Here is a 16,486-nt window from a genome sequence, read left to right as displayed (position 1 = left end):
CCGTTGCCACTATCCTGACCGATCTGAGCTTTCCAAGCGGATTCCCCTACCAGAGAAGGATTCGTCTGCGCAGTTACATCTAGCTCAGAAGTTCTCTACCCCAATACTTCACAGTCAACAAGCACGTTACCAGATTTCAAGTCGGAAGAGCTGTCCTCCAAGAAGAGAATCTCCGTCCCAAAGAACTCCTCTTCGAGCACACTCCTCGACAAGCTCAAGTCAAAGCTTCCTAGGCTAACTGTATCTCCAGAAAGCTCTGCGTCAGAGTCACTACAATCTTCTTCTTCATGGGGGAAGTCAAGTTCTAGCTTCTCCAAATCACTCCGGAGAACACACCTAGGATTCCTCCTGTCCGGCAAAAGATCCTTTAGGTTCTTGGTTGAGTTGGAGCGACAAACTCATCTTCGATACAGCTGCACCTTCAATTGAACGACACGGAGACCTCGACGAAGAAGACGGTAGAGGGTTCCTATCCTCTATCAAAGGGACATCCCTTGTCATGTGACTTTTAATGAACGCACGTGCCTTCTTTGATTCATTCAAACAGTCCATAGACCTTGGCCCAGAAGCCTTCTTTTAACCCACTCCTTGCGAATCTTGTATTAAAGGCCCATTTCCCCGGTTTAAACTTCCCACGTGACCAATTACTGGGTCACAACTTGTCTGGCCCAAAGGTTCTAAAAAACCTGACTAAAGGCCCATGGAGTGCTTACCCAAACATCTGTCTTCTTGCCCCCGTGGCCGTGAGAAAGAATTTGAACAACTAATTTTGGCGCCATAAGCTACCACCTGAGCAAAGGATTTCCCTATCACCGAACTTTTTCTTTGTTCTTCACGTCTCTGACTTTCTAAAAACTCTAATCCTCTTGTGTATCCCAGAGTCTGTCTATCCTTTTTTGTGAAACCTTTGTTTCTTTCTGATCCCTCCACTCCCAACCTGCCACGTAAGGCTTCCTCTTCTACCTTCTCATCCCTTCCCTCCGAGCTTCTCTCCACAGGTTTGCTTCAATGGAGGAAGCCAACCATACAGGCACTTGCAGTCCATCTGCACTCACTTCCACCCTTCTGGGTATTTCCTCTGGGTTGACTCCGCTGATTAAGATGGCTGCTGAACGTAAGTCACCCCAGAAGGCTCCTTCCAACCGGGCTACACAAAGGGTTGCTATAAGCTCTGCTACTTCACTCTTCCACAAATGAAAAGGCAGTCCAATAACACGCACTACCACCCCATCTACTATGTCAAAAGGATTTTGAGTTCGACACAGGGGTCCACTTAAAAACAGAAAGATCCAAACCCTTCCTGAAAGTGCGAGGCCCTGAACTCCAGGGAATTTTCAAGGGGATCTAATAATGCCCTGCAACTATCAAAGGGAGTTTAGCACAAAGGTGGACTTCAGTTTTAGCTTCGAAGCCACCAAGTTGGCTAATGTTCTCCGATCATTTACTGGACTTTTCACTTGCACAACCCATTTGTTCTCCCAAATGGATTTGTTCTCCAATCATTTACTGGACTTCTCACTAGCAAAGTGGATTTACTAGCCACCGATGGCAAGTCGCATCTATTTTGTACATCAGCTATCTGATCAACCCTCATCTTCCCAGAGTCCTCTGAGCCGCCACATACCTTTACCTTATTTACTTGCAATCTTTCTAATCCTTCATCCAAAGCTTCAGCCATTACTTTCCACCCCCGACTCCTTTTCCCCCCAGGAACACAAATTAATTGCTTCCTCCCCTGTGCAAGGAACTCAGAAATAACTAGGAAAGGTCCTTTAGCATTTTTCTTACACTCAACTACGTACCGTTTACCTGTATCAGTGGTCATCTCCTTCCAGACTGGTTGCTTGCCTTTTAAACTTGCCACTTGAACGAAGTCTTTCAGCCATTGAATCACTTCTAACCCAACCAGCAGAATGGTTGCCTTCTTTGCTTCTCGTATCTTCAAGCTTGGGTATCCTTGACTCATCAACTCCTCAAGTAAGAAAACCTTTGCCTCCAATTTAACAGTCTTCCTCCACCTAGCAGCCTCCCTGAAACCCTCCATTCTGCTACTCTCTTCAAGTCATCGAGATTATTATCTAGTGGGATAACATTCTAAGGGTAAGGCCCAATACATTCAAACATGAAGCTGCAGCTATCACTGGTTCAAGGCAAGATTTCTCCACAGAAGTCCATACTTTTTTTTTCTATTAATGAAACTTACCTTACCTTTTTCTCAAAAAAAAAAAACAAACAAACAAAGAATTATAATAGTGAAAAGAATGGTACCTACCATCTGTTACAGTCATTGACACTTTTAATGGCACATTTCGAGCTTGTGGTCTGAAACTAATTAGATGAGGTCCTGCACAACATACACATAATGAAACGAGGAGCACCCATCAGACTACAGGCACATCAAGTAGAGGTGACATTAACAAAGAAAATTAAAATCACTGCTAAAAGTCTACATACCTTCATGAACGTAAAGGTAAGACCCAATGCCATGGCCAGTACCATGTCGATAATCAAGACCATCCTTCCATAATGGAACACGAGCAAGAATATCAAGAGCGTGTCCTGCCACAAAGCAATTTGCAGTTAAGATGGACATACAAAGTCCAACTAAGCAGATAGACATGTTTACATGCATGATGCATTTTGTGAAAGTATACACCAGGTCAATAAATTCCAAGAAAATTTTGGAGAAAAAAAAAGTAACTTGATAATACCATTGGTGCCATTGGGAAATCTGGCAGTATCCAATGCAATGTGGCCTTTGAGAACCTATATTTCCACCAGTCAAATAAAGCACTTGTTAGTGATCTTATCTAGCAGGATTTTTGCCCAAAATAAATTATAGATTTGAAAATTTAAACCTTCTAGTATCCAAACTCATTAGACTTTGAAAAGTAATTGTTGATATTGAGATGGCTAAAAACTAATGATAACTCATTTACTTAGAAAATGTCTAAACAAGGGCATGCATTCATGGTCATTAAGGCACCCATCAAATAAAAGATCAGCAATCATTTGATTAAAACACAGAATAGGGAAAACTACATGCACAGATGCAAATAATTCTGTATGTGCTGCAAAATTAGAAATTATTTGTCAAGAAATTTCATAAAAAGCAAATAATCCCAGTACAAATAAATAGCTCACAAATTAAAGATTAATGCAAAAACAAAAAGTAGGGCAACCTCATTTACAGTACACATTATCATGGTTAAACTGGAAGCAAATATAGGACGGAACAAGATTAGAATTAGAATGATTATAAAAGCACACTAACCGCAGTATAACATGCTTTCTCATGGGCAGAAGGCTTGCCAAAATGAACTGTCCGTGTTATGTCAGTTGTTCCATCTAGATACTTTGACATCACCGTAACCAATTTCAGTAAGGAAAATAAATTAATACAAGTAAAACCTAAACTACAAAAGTTTAAGACGGCCCATCTAGAAAAAGGACTTCAACATACTGAGGTCACATGTAGCAGACAGGTAGAGGTTTAATAAACATCCATTGTTTGACACCTCAACCTATATGTCTATAGCAATTTAAAGCTAAATGGCTCTGGCAAAATGGAAAATAGCCTTTTTCTAACCTTTCTTTTTTGAAACTTAAAATTTCAATACTTGCCATTACTCATTAAAGGGAAACACGTCATCACAGGTGGGCAATGGTTCTGATGTGGACAAGCACTGTGGATATAGCCAATCTATTAGATGAGTGATCTAGATAAGCCATGTTATCTCCATCATGTAGAGGGAGTACTCTATGGATGTATACATCCTTAAACATCTTTTAAACAAGAGTTTTTTCCTTATATGGTAAGACAACATTACTCCAGACTTTGACCATACGACAACGTTTTAAAATCTAGCCTGAAGGCTGAACTGCTTCTCCCTCCGGGTGGACAATATGGGTGATCATGGGCCATGCTAGGCCAGGCTGGGCTTCTAGGCCTATAATTTTAAATATATTATGCTAAACATATATATAATATTTTATACCATATGATATATAATATGTATAAAGTATATATGTCATATGTTATATTTTATATAAAACAAAATAAAACATATATATGTATATACATTATATTACATACATTATACATATAATAAATATATATATATATATTGTGGGCTAGGCCAGGCTAGAAATGATAACCCCTAGTGAATGGATCACTGGTTCAACTCTTTGAGTCAATGGGTTGACCTGTGATATCATAACAATAAAATTTTTCAAAAAAAAAATACAAAATGACAACCCATTGAACAGGTGAACAGGTCCATGTCCCAATCATTGAGCTCAATGGGTCAATGACTAAGTCAACATCTTTTGTGATTTGACTTGTTACAGGTTGACCCAAACATGAATTTTGACCAGGTCACCAGTCCACCTAGCCACATTAACAACAGATTGAAAAACTACTATCAGCAAGCTCAGACATACCTGTGCTCCTGAATCAAATAGGTAGATACTATCAGCATCAAGCTCAGAGCATGTTTTTGAGTCTGGAGAATAGTGAATAATTGCTGCATTAGGACCAACCGATGAAATGGTAGGAAAGCTTAAACCCCTGAAATGCTGCAGTAAAACCATAAACATGGAATCAGAACAAGACAATCTGGAAAAGGCCAGTACATTTGTTTCAGTGTTTTCAGGTGTTAAGAGGCATAAACTGGAAGTATAAACAGCATAGTCATGAAACATAGACCTCACTACAGGCACATTCCTTTTCCATGCTATGAGAAATGCACCTTTTTCCACCTCTATTGAGAGGTATGCACCTCATAAATATGCAATATGAATTTGAAAAGGAATATGAATCTTCAAAAGTAACTTTTTTTTGAGAAAGGTCTCTAAGAATCTTCAAAAGAATAATTTTTTTCTTAGTTGACAAATCTGACCAAGATTGTTATTAGTTTTAGCCGTATAATACACAAAACAGCCCATTGAAAAACAAACGAGAATACTGCTATACATCTTTTTGCATATAGGCAGCTAAGAATGATGGCTAACCAAGGCTAGCTACCTAGAGCAGTGCTTAGCAAACTGCTTAGATCTTGTTCATATAGATCTTAATAAAATCTTAATCTGTTAGCAATCCAAAAAAAAAAAAAAAAAAACACATGAATGAGAACATTTACCATACTCTACATAGTTTATTTATTTACTAAAGAAGGTAGACTCACAATGCTTTTTTACTTCATGCTTTAGCAGAACAGTTATTCGTTTTCTCCCTATATATGTAATAATTTGACTTTGCCAAAGCCCAACCATAACAAAAGATATACAAATGTAGAAAGATTAACAGAACCTGGATCGGTATTGGAAAAGTGAGCTGTTAAAAAAAAGTTTATGACTTGAAGAAATAACAGCGAAGGAATCACGAAGTTGACAATCAATAGAAGGAAGTTTAGAATCTTCAAATAGAAAACAAGAAGAATAAGAACTGTTTTCTATTTAACTGATAATGTAATCAAAGAACAGAAGAAAATTCAAAATGAATACCAAGTGGGGGAAAAAAACAGATCAAGAGAAAGAGAGACAGAGAAATTGGCTACAGAAGTGTCAGCATTTAATTATTGGAATCAGAAGCCTTTATAAAAGTTCAGAAGGTATATGAGATCTCATAATTAAAAACTTTATTCTTGAATTTCAACATATATTAATCAAGTATTAAACAAAACACTTACCTCTTTTGAAGCACGGAAGCCCTCCAACTTATCACTTACAGTCACCTCAGTCAGTTTCATAGTTTCCCTGCCATTGTTTGTCTCAGTATAATAAGTACAAGTCAGAAAAAAGTTGAGTAATAAAGTTCATATTTCCTCTCAAAAAACAATTACATGCAACCCGACAGCAGACTTTGAAGTTCAAATATATATCCAATAAACTAGTTATATGTTTCATTCAAAAAAGCTTATCAGCATCAATATGGAATGCAAGCACAAGCCCAGACAATAAAATCATAACCATATAGTCCCTTAATTGTGAAGCAAAATCCTGAGAAAACAGCAATTTGACTACTCATAATATTTCCAGAGAGAGAGAGAAAGAGAGAGCATGATTTGTAAGTCCACAAATTCCTTATCTATTTCATTAGTTACAATGATGTTAAGTAGAGTATAATAGAACGAAACAGTAAGGAAGAGAACTCCCCATCTATATGCATTACCTCATTGGAGGAAATGTATAAGATATAAGCACTTTTAAAAGTCAAGGATAGAGATGGTCCTTCATTACTCATTCCTGATTGGAGATGGTAATTCCATTAGGGCTAAGATGTAAATGTTTCTCCAGGGACAAAGGTTTGATGAACTTCTTGGATTTTGGATGCATTAAGGTGGATATTCTGCTGATCATTGACCAGATGAGAGATGGACCATATCATCATATAGGGATGGCAATTTTCCCCATCCCCGTCAGTTACCCGACCTCCCCGACCCGATGGGGTTGGGGATGGGGATTGCTTTGGCAGGGTGGGGACAGGAATGGGGATTACTAGGGATCCCTGATAGGAGTCGGGGTTAGAGATGGAGGATATTTTAAAATTTTATTTGAAGTAAATTTATTTTTCAAAAAATACTTTTAATTAAATTTTTTTCCAGGGATTCGGGTCCCCGCGGGGGACCTGCCTCCATTGGGGATTGGGGATGGAGGATAAATTTTATCCCCAACGGGGATTGGGGTCGGGGACGGGGAATATGATCCCTGCCCCGAACCCACCCCATTGCCATTCTTATCACCATAAGCCCTTGGGGTTTGAGAACTACAATAGGGAGGGGAGAAACCCATCCCATTGCCATTCCTATCACCATAAGCCCTTGGGGTTTGAGAAAATACAATAGGGAGGGGAGAAACCTGGTATCCAAAATGAATTCAGATGGATCCCTAGTCCTTGGTTGCAGATAGTCTTTCCTATGACAAAATCGTAATCAAAGATTGTTTTGGTATTTCCCATTTACCATAGTAGGAATTTTTTTCTTCTATTGCTTCTTTATCTTTTGCTTTGTACTGCTTCAGGCTTTTACCTTTTTGAGGTCTGCAGTAAGTATCACTATATCTGGTGGTTCAGCCATTCAGCCCGCTTTGCTATCTTCCATTTATTCTCCTTTGGTCAATATATATCTTTTCTTATCAACCAAACAAATGCACAAGTGAGATCTCGGTGCTATTAAGAATGGAGTGTAAAATTTTGGTTTAGTTTATGGCATCGCTTTCTTTCATTTCATACAATTCCTTTTTTTTCTTTCCCTATAAAGGCATTGCATTATACTTCTCATTGATATAAGCTTGAGCACTAAAATTCTACTTTTAACTTGTTCCATGTTTTTTATTAGTTGATTTCTTTCACTAGCTATCCAGCATGATATTTTTTTTTCCAAATAGAAATGCTTGAGCTGCAAGTTTTTCAAATTAGTTTTTCTTATTTTCAAAGATCTCATACAGTTGAGGAAGCATTTCTGGGACTTGGTATACTGCTTCAAGAGAACTTATTTTCACTAAAAATTTGTAATTATGTAATTCTGCATTTCTGCATTTATAATGATAAGGAAATAAAGGGGTGTGATCATACCAGCACTAATGCACCGGATCCCATCAGAACTCCGAAGTTAAGCGTGCTTGGGCGAGAGTAGTACTAGGATGGGTGACCTCCTAGGAAGTCCTCGTGATGCACCCCAATTTTATTAATATTTTATGCTATTATGTCAAGGGATTTTGAACTAGGTGGAAGTCTCTCTGTGGTATCCACAGATGCTGTCACCAAAATCTAATTCACTCCCCGTTCCCCCTCTGTTATCTCATTGCTAATCTCTTCTATTTCCCCCACATTGACGTGAAGGTTTGATTATTGCTCATTTGAAAGATGTCTGATTTGACGGGAGGGAAAATGGAGGGGATGGAGTTTGTGCAGACAGGTCAGTGGAGGAGATCCTTGAAGATAGAAGCAAAAAAACTCCTGTTTGAAGAGATGAGAATTAAGGGGAAGGTAAGCCTGAAGGTAAGGGAAGCGAAAAAGGGTACAATACTGCTGGAAGGATTACAAGTGATCGAGTGGCTAAGAGAGTTCATAGCTGGAGCCTGTTCAAAAGGTAAGCAGATAAACTGGCAGGATTTTAGTACATTAGAAGGGAGAAGATATGTTGTTGAATGTAAGAGGAATAGAAAGGGGTTCTTCATAGCTTTGGCTGAATTCTTTGGTAAGGGACAAAGGCAACTGGTGTGTCTACCAGCAGGAAAACAGAACCAAGGTTGGGGGGAAGTTGACTGGTTGCTCAAAGAATTCTTAGCTCAAAGAGTAGCAAATGAGAAAAAAGCCTCCATAAGGGAGGAGAAGGTATATCTCAGCAACAGCAGGGTAGAACAAGGGCCAGTGGTCATGGAAAAAAACAAAAGGCCATTACAGAATGGTGGGAGGTCTAGAGAGAGAGGAGTGGGATAGTAAGCTTGTGATACAAGCCAAGGAAAAGGTTAATGATTGGAGGAGGGTAGCTGACTTACTGGCAACCAGGTTGAAGCTGAAGAGTGTCTTCATAGTAACCCCCTTCGATAACTGTAAAGCCATCCTAGATCCATTAAAGAATGATTTGGAAATATCAGCTATCAATGTTCAGGCTGAGTTCGGATCATTCAGTCTTCAAATGGAATCCAACATCTAACTCCAAGGATTTTTTTGTCGAAGATGGTGTGGTGGTGCGTGTAATAGGCTTGCCATTCCATCTATGGAAACAAGAAATAGCAGAATCTATAGCTGTGTTGTGTGGAGGAATCTTGAAAGGTGCTTTCTGGGGAGATCTTTACTCAGTAGCAATCCTGCTAAGTGGTGTGAAGCCAGAAGACATTCCACGAAAGGTAGATGTACGAACAGAGGGGAGCTTTGTCTCTGTATGGTTAGCTTCCTCCATTGAAGCAGTGCTGTGGAAGGAGGCTCGAATGGTTGGAGGGGAGAAGGAGGAAGAAGAAGCACTACGTGGACTTGTGAGAGTGGTTAATTCAAATGGGAAGGGATGTTTCACTAAAAAGGGCCAACAAATTCTGGGAAGCCAAAAAGTTGTGGGGCAGTTGGAAGGTCAAACCTGGAGAAAGCAAGAAAAAATTATGACAAATGGCAGATCATTTGCGCAGGTGGTGTCAGGGGAAACAAACAAAAATTCACTAGTTTCGAAAGGGAGAGGGCTGAACAAGCAACCTCAGACAGGGAAGGTTGCTGGTTCAACCATTAAATCAGGGGGGCGTGACCTTTTAAGTGGTCACGTGGGATGAAATGAAGGGCCCAATCGAGTGGATCCACTTGATGAAGGGCCGGAGAAGGCATCTCAAATAAAGGCTGTAAAGGTGGGCTCCCATAGGCTTCAGCCCAAGGCCCATTACAAGATAGATGGGCCGAGGGGTACTTTAAGTAAGCACGTGACTGGGAGGAGGGACGAGCTGATAGACGAAATTAAGCGTCTATCTTCTTCTACCCCGAACCCCTCCTCTCACTCGAACAGTTCAGGCGCAAAAAAATCTCCAGATTCGCAATCGCGAGGCTCTCTACAGTGGGTCCCATCCAACCTGGCGAACCGTCTCTCACCAGATAGGCGCAACCCGAGATACCTCAAGCCTAGTGATGAGAACAGAACAAGGATTGAAGACTGGTCGAGTGAACAAAACAGTAATGACGATTCTGATAGAGACGAAACGCAAAGTCTGGGAAGTCTGTCTCTGAAAAGCAACAATGATTTTTTGAAACAGAAAGTTTGCATACAGAGTTGTTGTTTCTAGAGGAAGAGACTGAAGAGGCAGGTGGCGAGAACGCTAGAAATGGTGAAGAAAATGGTTCTAAAGCTGTGAAAACTCCTCCCTTCGCCGAGGGAGCTGACCCTGAGTCTAATGAACTACAGGATGTTGGTGGAGAAGGACAAGAATCGGCTGTGAGGATGGATGTGGGTATTCCAGTGTCGGAAACACACAGAAAGGTCTTCCAAGTGGGTAGGTCGTCAGGAAGTGATTCTTTCACCATGTCTACTTCACAACCTTGTCCAAAAAGGGGAAAGGCTTTAAAACCAGTTGCCGCCTATCAGCAAGTCATTTCTAGTGATTCTAGTCCTACCCCCGTTCTTTCAGGTATGGGTGTCAATTCTGTTTTAGGTACTGACTTGTTTGCTTTGCCTGTAACAGATATCCCAGCTTCCCATCTTGGAGGTTCTGATGCAAGAAAGAGGGTGATAGTGGAAGGAGGAGAGAGGGTGTTGGAAGGAAGTAGTAAGGGGGAGGCGGACAGAATTTGGGAGTTGATCTGTACAATGATGGAGGAACAAAATAAAAAGGAAGGACTCGGAGAAAGATGTTGTAGCCAAAATAAGTGTGAGTAGGGTAAAATTCTTCCTCAGACATTGGCTGGAAAGGATGGAGAAAAGAAAGAGGATGATTGTTGTATTAGGATGGGGGGAAAAAAGGAACAAATAAGAAAAAAAGATCTGAAGTGGAAAGGCTAATTTCAGACATTGAGGGGGATTTAGAATTCAGTGGTAGAGGGGATAAGAGGAAGGGCCTAAAATAAGGAGAATATGACCTCTTATTGGGTTCTTTTGCTACTTTGTCTCGATGAAAATTATTAGCTGGAATGTAAGAGGGTTAGGGAGTGCAAGGAAGAGAAGGGTGATCAAAGACCTACTCCGAAGGGAAAAACCTGATATTGTGCTATTACAAGAATCCAAATTGATGGAATTAGATGGGAGATGGGTGAGGAGTTTTTGGAGGTCTAGAGGTTTAGGTTGGAGCTCGGCTCCTTCTTGGGGAGCCTCGGGGGGGATTGTAACACTGTGGAGGGAGGATGTGGTGGAAGTAGTGGAAGAATTGATAGGCAGATTCTCAGTTTCCATTAAGTGCAAGAATGTAGAAAATGGGTGTGTATGGGTTTTAACCAATGTTTATGGCCCTAATTCCTATAGAGAGAGGAATGAGATGTGGGAGGAACTATATGCAATCAAGGGGCTATGGGATGGTCCTTGGTGCCTGGGCGGGGATTTTAACATCATTAGATTCTCTGATGAAACCAGTAATCCCCAACAGGTAATCTCAACAAGCATGAGGAAATTTAATGGTTTTATTGAAGATTGTGATCTGAAGGAAATACCTCTGCTGCAAGCCAGTTACACTTGGTCCAACCTTCAGGAAACCCCTTTGTGCTCGAAGCTGGATAGATTCCTATTTAACCTTGCCTGGGAGAATAGTTTGGAAAACTTGGTTGCTAGGGCGTTACCCAGGGTCACCTCCGATCACTGTCCTATCCAAATAGGTGCTGAATTTTTTCCTATAGGACCCAAACCTTTTAGATTTAAAAATATGTGGCTTACCCATCCAGATTTTGTGAAAAAAGTGAAGGAGTGGTGGGGTGAGGAGGAGAGGGGGGTAAGATGGAAGAAGATCAAGTTCCACAAGAAATTAAAAAGGTTGAGAGCCAAAATAAAAGAGTGGAATAGAGATCAGTTTGGTAGAATTGAGGAGCAAAAATTGGACCTAATCTCTCGAATAGAGAACTTGGATGTAAAGGAATCTCACAATGGGTTGACTAAGGAGGACCGAGTGTTAAGGAGACAATTAAAAAAGGATTTGGAAGAGGTGTTATTGAGGGAAGAAATCAGTTGGAGACAAAAATCTAGACACAAGTGGATTAAGGAAGGCGATGGGAACACTAGATTCTTCCATGATTTGGCAAATGGGAGACGAAGAAAGAATTTTGTGACCAAGCTAGAGATAGGAGAGGAGGTGTTTACCAACCAGGATGACATAGCCAGAAAATTTGTGGACCACTTCAAATCGATTTATAGAAGGCCTTTGCGAGAGAGGACAGTCATGGAAAGGGTGGATTGGCCAAGAATTGATGAAGGAGTGGCAAGGTGGCTGGAAAGGGATTTTGAGGAAGAAGAGATTAAGAAAGTTGTCTTTATAATGGATAGATCCAAGGCTCCGGGTCCAGATAGCTTTACAATGGGTTTTTATCAAGACTGTTGGGAGGTGTTGAAAGAGGATCTAGCTGAAGTTTTTAAGGAATTTGAAGACAATCACACTATAAGCCATGGAATTAATGCCACCTTTTTGGCCTTGATACCTAAGAAGAATGATGCCAACCACCCAAAAGATTATAGGCCTATTAGTCTGGTGACAAGCATCTATAAAATTCTGGCTAAAGTGCTCTCATTGAGAATCAAAACAGTCCTCCCTACCATCATTAGTGAAACCCAAGGGGCTTTCATTCAAGGGCGACAAATAACAGATCAGATCTTAATTGCGAATGAGTGTGTGGAGGAAATGAAAAGGTATAGTAAGAGATGATTCATTTGTAAATTGGATCTTAAAAAGGCCTATGATTTGGTGGACTGGAAGTTTCTATTGGAGGTTATGCAAAACTGTGGACTTGGGGACAAGTGGTGTAGTTGGATCTTTGGGTGTATCAGTACTTGTCACTACTCTATTCTGGTAAATGGTACGGTGACAGACTTTTTTCCAGCTTGCAGGGGTGTCAGGCAAGGGGATCCACTTTCACCCTTCCTTTTTACCTTAGTAGCTGATGTGATTAGTAGGATCATTACTAACGCTGACAGCGAAGATACCATTAGGGGTTGGAGAATAGGGAGACACCAAGTCCCCGTCACCCACCTTCAGTTTGCAGATGACCTAATGATTTTTTGTGAAAGAGGTATTAGTGAAAAGGTAGCAAACCTAAAGGAGATAATAAAAGGATTTGAAAGTGTCTCTAATTTGAGAATAAATCTGGAAAAGAGATGCATAGCGGGTATAAATTTGGAGGTAAGGGAGGTCGAGGCTATTGCGGAGTGTCTTGAGTGTTCCACCTCTGCTTGGCCTATGTCATATTTAGGGCTTCCTTTAGGGGCAAATCCTAGGGAGAGTAGATTTTGGACCCCAGTGATAGAAAAGTTTGAGAAGAGATTAGCCTTATGGAAGAGGAACTATATCTCTTTAGGAAGGAGAATTACCCTAATAAGAGCTACCTTGGCTAACTTACCTACCTATTATTTGTCTGTCTTTAGGATACCAGTTAGGAAAGCCAGGAAACTGGAGAAGTTGATGAGAGACTTCTTATGGGAGCTGGGACAAGAAAAAAAGGATCACTTGGTTAATTGGGAAATTGTGTGCAGAAGTAAAGAAGAGGGGGGCTTGGGAATTGGGAAGGGTAATTAGAAAGAATCAAGCTCTGTTAGGGAAATGGTTGTGGAGATGGCCTTTGGAAAGAGAGAGATTGTGGCATGAGGTGGTGGGAAGCATTCATGGGAGGTCAGAGAACGGATGGGATGCTGGTGTATCGAGGCAAGCTAACCTAGCAGCACCGTGGAAGGCTATTCACAACACCCTTCCTCAATTCCTCAATTTTATCAGGTATGAACTTTGTTCTGGCAACTCTGTTCTTTTTTTGGAGGATATTTGGGTAGGAGACTCACCGTTAAAGGACTTGTTCCCTTCGCTTTTTTCTATTTCTTTGTACAAAAAAGAGGTGGTCTCAAAATTTGTTTCACCTTTGGGAACACCTTTAGATCCTACTTGGGATTTTGGGTTTCGTAGAGGACTTAGGGATGCTGAAATTGAGTCTCTTTCTATTTTGCTTGGTTGTCTTAATCAGGTTTGTTTGGATCCCTCCAAGCCAGATAAGAGAGTTTGGACTCCTAGACCCATTGGAACCTTCTCTTGTGCTTCTTTCTTCAAGTCCATCTCTCAACTTTCTTCTCACCAACCCTTTCCGTCTAAAGAAATTTGGTGCAGGCCAGTCCCCCCAAAAATTATGGCTTTTTGTTGGGAAGTATTCCATGGGAAAGTAAACACTTTAGACAACCTACAAAAGAGAAGAACTTTTCTCTGTATTTCTCCTAATTGGTGTATCCTCTGTAGAGCTCACGGTGAGGATTGTTACCATCTACTAGTATCTTGTCCCTTTTCTGCAGACCTTTGGGCTTGGCTACTTTCGTTGTTTGGGGGTAGTTGGAGTCTACCAGCAGAAGTTCACATGCTCTTCAACCATTCTACCTTTTATTGGCCTACAAAAATAGGGAGAATTATGTGGAGATGTGCTCGTGCTGCTTTGGCTTGGACTCTTTGGGAAGAAAGGAATCTCATAATTTTTCAAGACAAGAAAAGTAACAGCCAAGATTTGAAAGACTGTGTGTTAAACAGGGCAATACATTGGCTGAAGACCTTGAAAATCTTCCATCAATTCTCCTTTAATGACCTTTGGAGAAATTGGTCAGCAGTAGCAAGGTGCTCATCTTTAAAGGACAAATCAATTACAAGCTGGTCTCCTCCACCCGAAGGCTCAATAAAGTTGAACTTTGATGGAAGCAGCATGGGTAATCCAGGATTATCCGGAGTGGGGGGTGCTTTGAGAAATGAGAAGGGAGAGATTTTGTTGCTCTACTCAGGTCCCTTGGGAATTGGGAACTCCATCAGGGCAGAACTCTTAGCTGTTGTACAAGGGGTGCAATTTGCAAACCTGTTGGGGGTACAACACCTAATAATCGAGGGGGATTCCAAAGTGGTGGTGGATTGGTTAAAAAATTCTGAAGAGGCTATGTGGCGATACAAGAATGAAATGAAGAAATTTAGTTGGTTGACAAGGAATATGTTGGTCACTGTACAGTGGGTGGGGAGATCAGCAAATTCTTTGTCAAATGTGTTAGCTAAGCAAGGGGTAAATAGGGAAGAATTATTTTGGGCTCAGTTGTGATTATTGTTTTTCTTTCCTAGTTTACTTGTAAGACTCAAGGAGGGGCTGCAGCTCGTGCCTCTCGCTGGGATGATGTATGAACTCACTCTAAAGTTGCTTCTGAATCAATAAACTTATTATTATTCATCAAAAAAAAAATGACAAGGAAATAAAGCACAACACAAAATGCCATAAGCTGTGCCACACACACCCACATACATATGCATGTATTCAGAACAGCGAGCATGTCAGTATGTATGTATGTATATCATGCACTGCTAACCACAAAATCTGGATAGAACAAAAGCTACTTATAAACCATTATCATCATCCAATCCTTAAGCCAACTATAAGGGGTCGGCCACATGAATCCTTACAGGTGCTGTCAATGGCCTTCTATACCTGTCACCAAACCATCTCAGTCTACTTTCTCTCATTTTATCACCAACAATTGGAACTACATTTAGATTCTCCTTCAAATGACTTCATTTTTTTTATAAGTAAAAAAGAAAATTCATTAATAAGAAAAAACAAATACAACCTAGAGAGGTGTTGAGGAAACACCTCCACCTAAAGCTAAGGAACAACAACTTCCCAAACACCTTCCTTTGAAAAACTTTTTCAAATGACTTCATTTATGACCCTATCCTTTCTAGTTTTTCCACCCATCCATCTCAGAATACATATTTCTGCCACTCATTTTTTGTACATGTTGTTTCTTGACTACCCAACAGTCTACTCACAACTGTTTTATAGAATTTTCCTTTTAATCTAAGTAGTATTTGCCTGTCACGTAGGACTCCAGATGCACCCCTCCATTTTGCCCATCCTGCTCTAATTTAAATATCTTCAATAAAAGGACTGCTAGCCCATTGGTTCAAATTTTCAAATATTGTCCTATTAACACAAAGATGTAACTATATTCAAGTCCTACATAGGCTAAACTGCTTAAAACCTAAGCATCAAGATACACCCTACAATATAGTAAATTATGTATTTAACATCAATGTCTAAGTTAACTCATCAGAACTTGCAACAACCCAGGTGAGGCACACTTGGGTTCAAGAGAGGCACACCACACAAAATGAACCTCAATTACGAACCTAAGTGTGCGTGAAGCACTCCAAACCATAGTTCAAGCCAATTTGATTACTACAGATTCAAATTATCCTATCAAACCATGAAATTTATAATGTGCCCATTCAGGCACCCGACTCATCTACAAAGAGCAGCTTAGAAGGGCAGAAAAGAGACATGATAAACTTCAGATAAAATGCAGTATATTACAGCTACAAAGGGATAAACAAGCTTACGTATGTTTCCTCTTATTTGTTCCATCTGGCTCTAAGAAGTAACCAGAAGCCCCATAAACCTCTTGCATCTGTAAATGAGGAGGAAATTTACATCCATGCATACCAATGAAAGTAATTCAACAAATAAGCATAGCAAGTCTAACAGAAAGGACACCTCCCAAGAAAAGAAATAGGAATGTATAGCCTGAAACCAATACATTAATAAGGTTTTCTGTCTACAGTGGCTTGAAGTATCAAGATGCAAGTGGCTTGGTCATAAAAATATTCTTGTCTACAAAGTTACAAAAGAGTCCCAGCTCAACAGCCCCACCTGCTTATCCAACCAGACAAGATACTGGACAACGGCTGCACCATCACGAATGTGTGCCTTTCTTAAGCCATCCAACTCAACAGGATTCTAGATTTTATAGAGAACAGTTCATAATCAAAAAGTTAGTATGATGCAAATAACATTAATCAAGTAACAATAAGGGGATGT

At 40.3% G+C, this 16,486-nt stretch overlaps 1 protein-coding gene and 1 non-coding gene across 5 annotated transcripts in view; one reads left to right on the top strand and one right to left on the bottom strand.

The window, feature by feature from the left end:
• Positions 1–16,486, bottom strand: part of LOC104595759 (aminopeptidase P1-like) — a 42,338-nt gene that overhangs the window by 11,552 nt on the left and 14,300 nt on the right. For 3 of the 4 annotated variants that reach the window (XM_010256633.3, XM_010256634.3, XM_088887618.1), the window contains 8 exons: positions 16,319–16,405; positions 16,009–16,076; positions 5,691–5,757; positions 4,444–4,578; positions 3,275–3,355; positions 2,712–2,766; positions 2,455–2,559; positions 2,273–2,344 (listed from right to left, as the gene is read on the bottom strand). In XM_010256633.3, the coding sequence (XP_010254935.1) occupies positions 2,273–2,344; positions 2,455–2,559; positions 2,712–2,766; positions 3,275–3,355; positions 4,444–4,578; positions 5,691–5,757; positions 16,009–16,076; positions 16,319–16,405 (670 nt within the window). The remainder of the gene's footprint in view (positions 1–2,272; positions 2,345–2,454; positions 2,560–2,711; positions 2,767–3,274; positions 3,356–4,443; positions 4,579–5,690; positions 5,758–16,008; positions 16,077–16,318; positions 16,406–16,486) is intronic. The other variant, XM_088887617.1, reaches the window with a different exon arrangement.
• LOC148791284 (5S ribosomal RNA) lies at positions 7,560–7,678 on the top strand. Its single transcript, XR_016076823.1, has one exon. It is a non-coding gene; the product is annotated as a 5S ribosomal RNA (ribosomal RNA).

This window comes from Nelumbo nucifera, chromosome 5, assembly GCF_055504915.1.
Source record: "Nelumbo nucifera cultivar China Antique chromosome 5, China Antique-T2T, whole genome shotgun sequence".
Classification (NCBI taxonomy): domain Eukaryota; kingdom Viridiplantae; phylum Streptophyta; class Magnoliopsida; order Proteales; family Nelumbonaceae; genus Nelumbo; species Nelumbo nucifera.
Note: the sequence above shows the minus strand (reverse complement) of the source record. Positions and strands in the feature narration are given on the sequence as shown.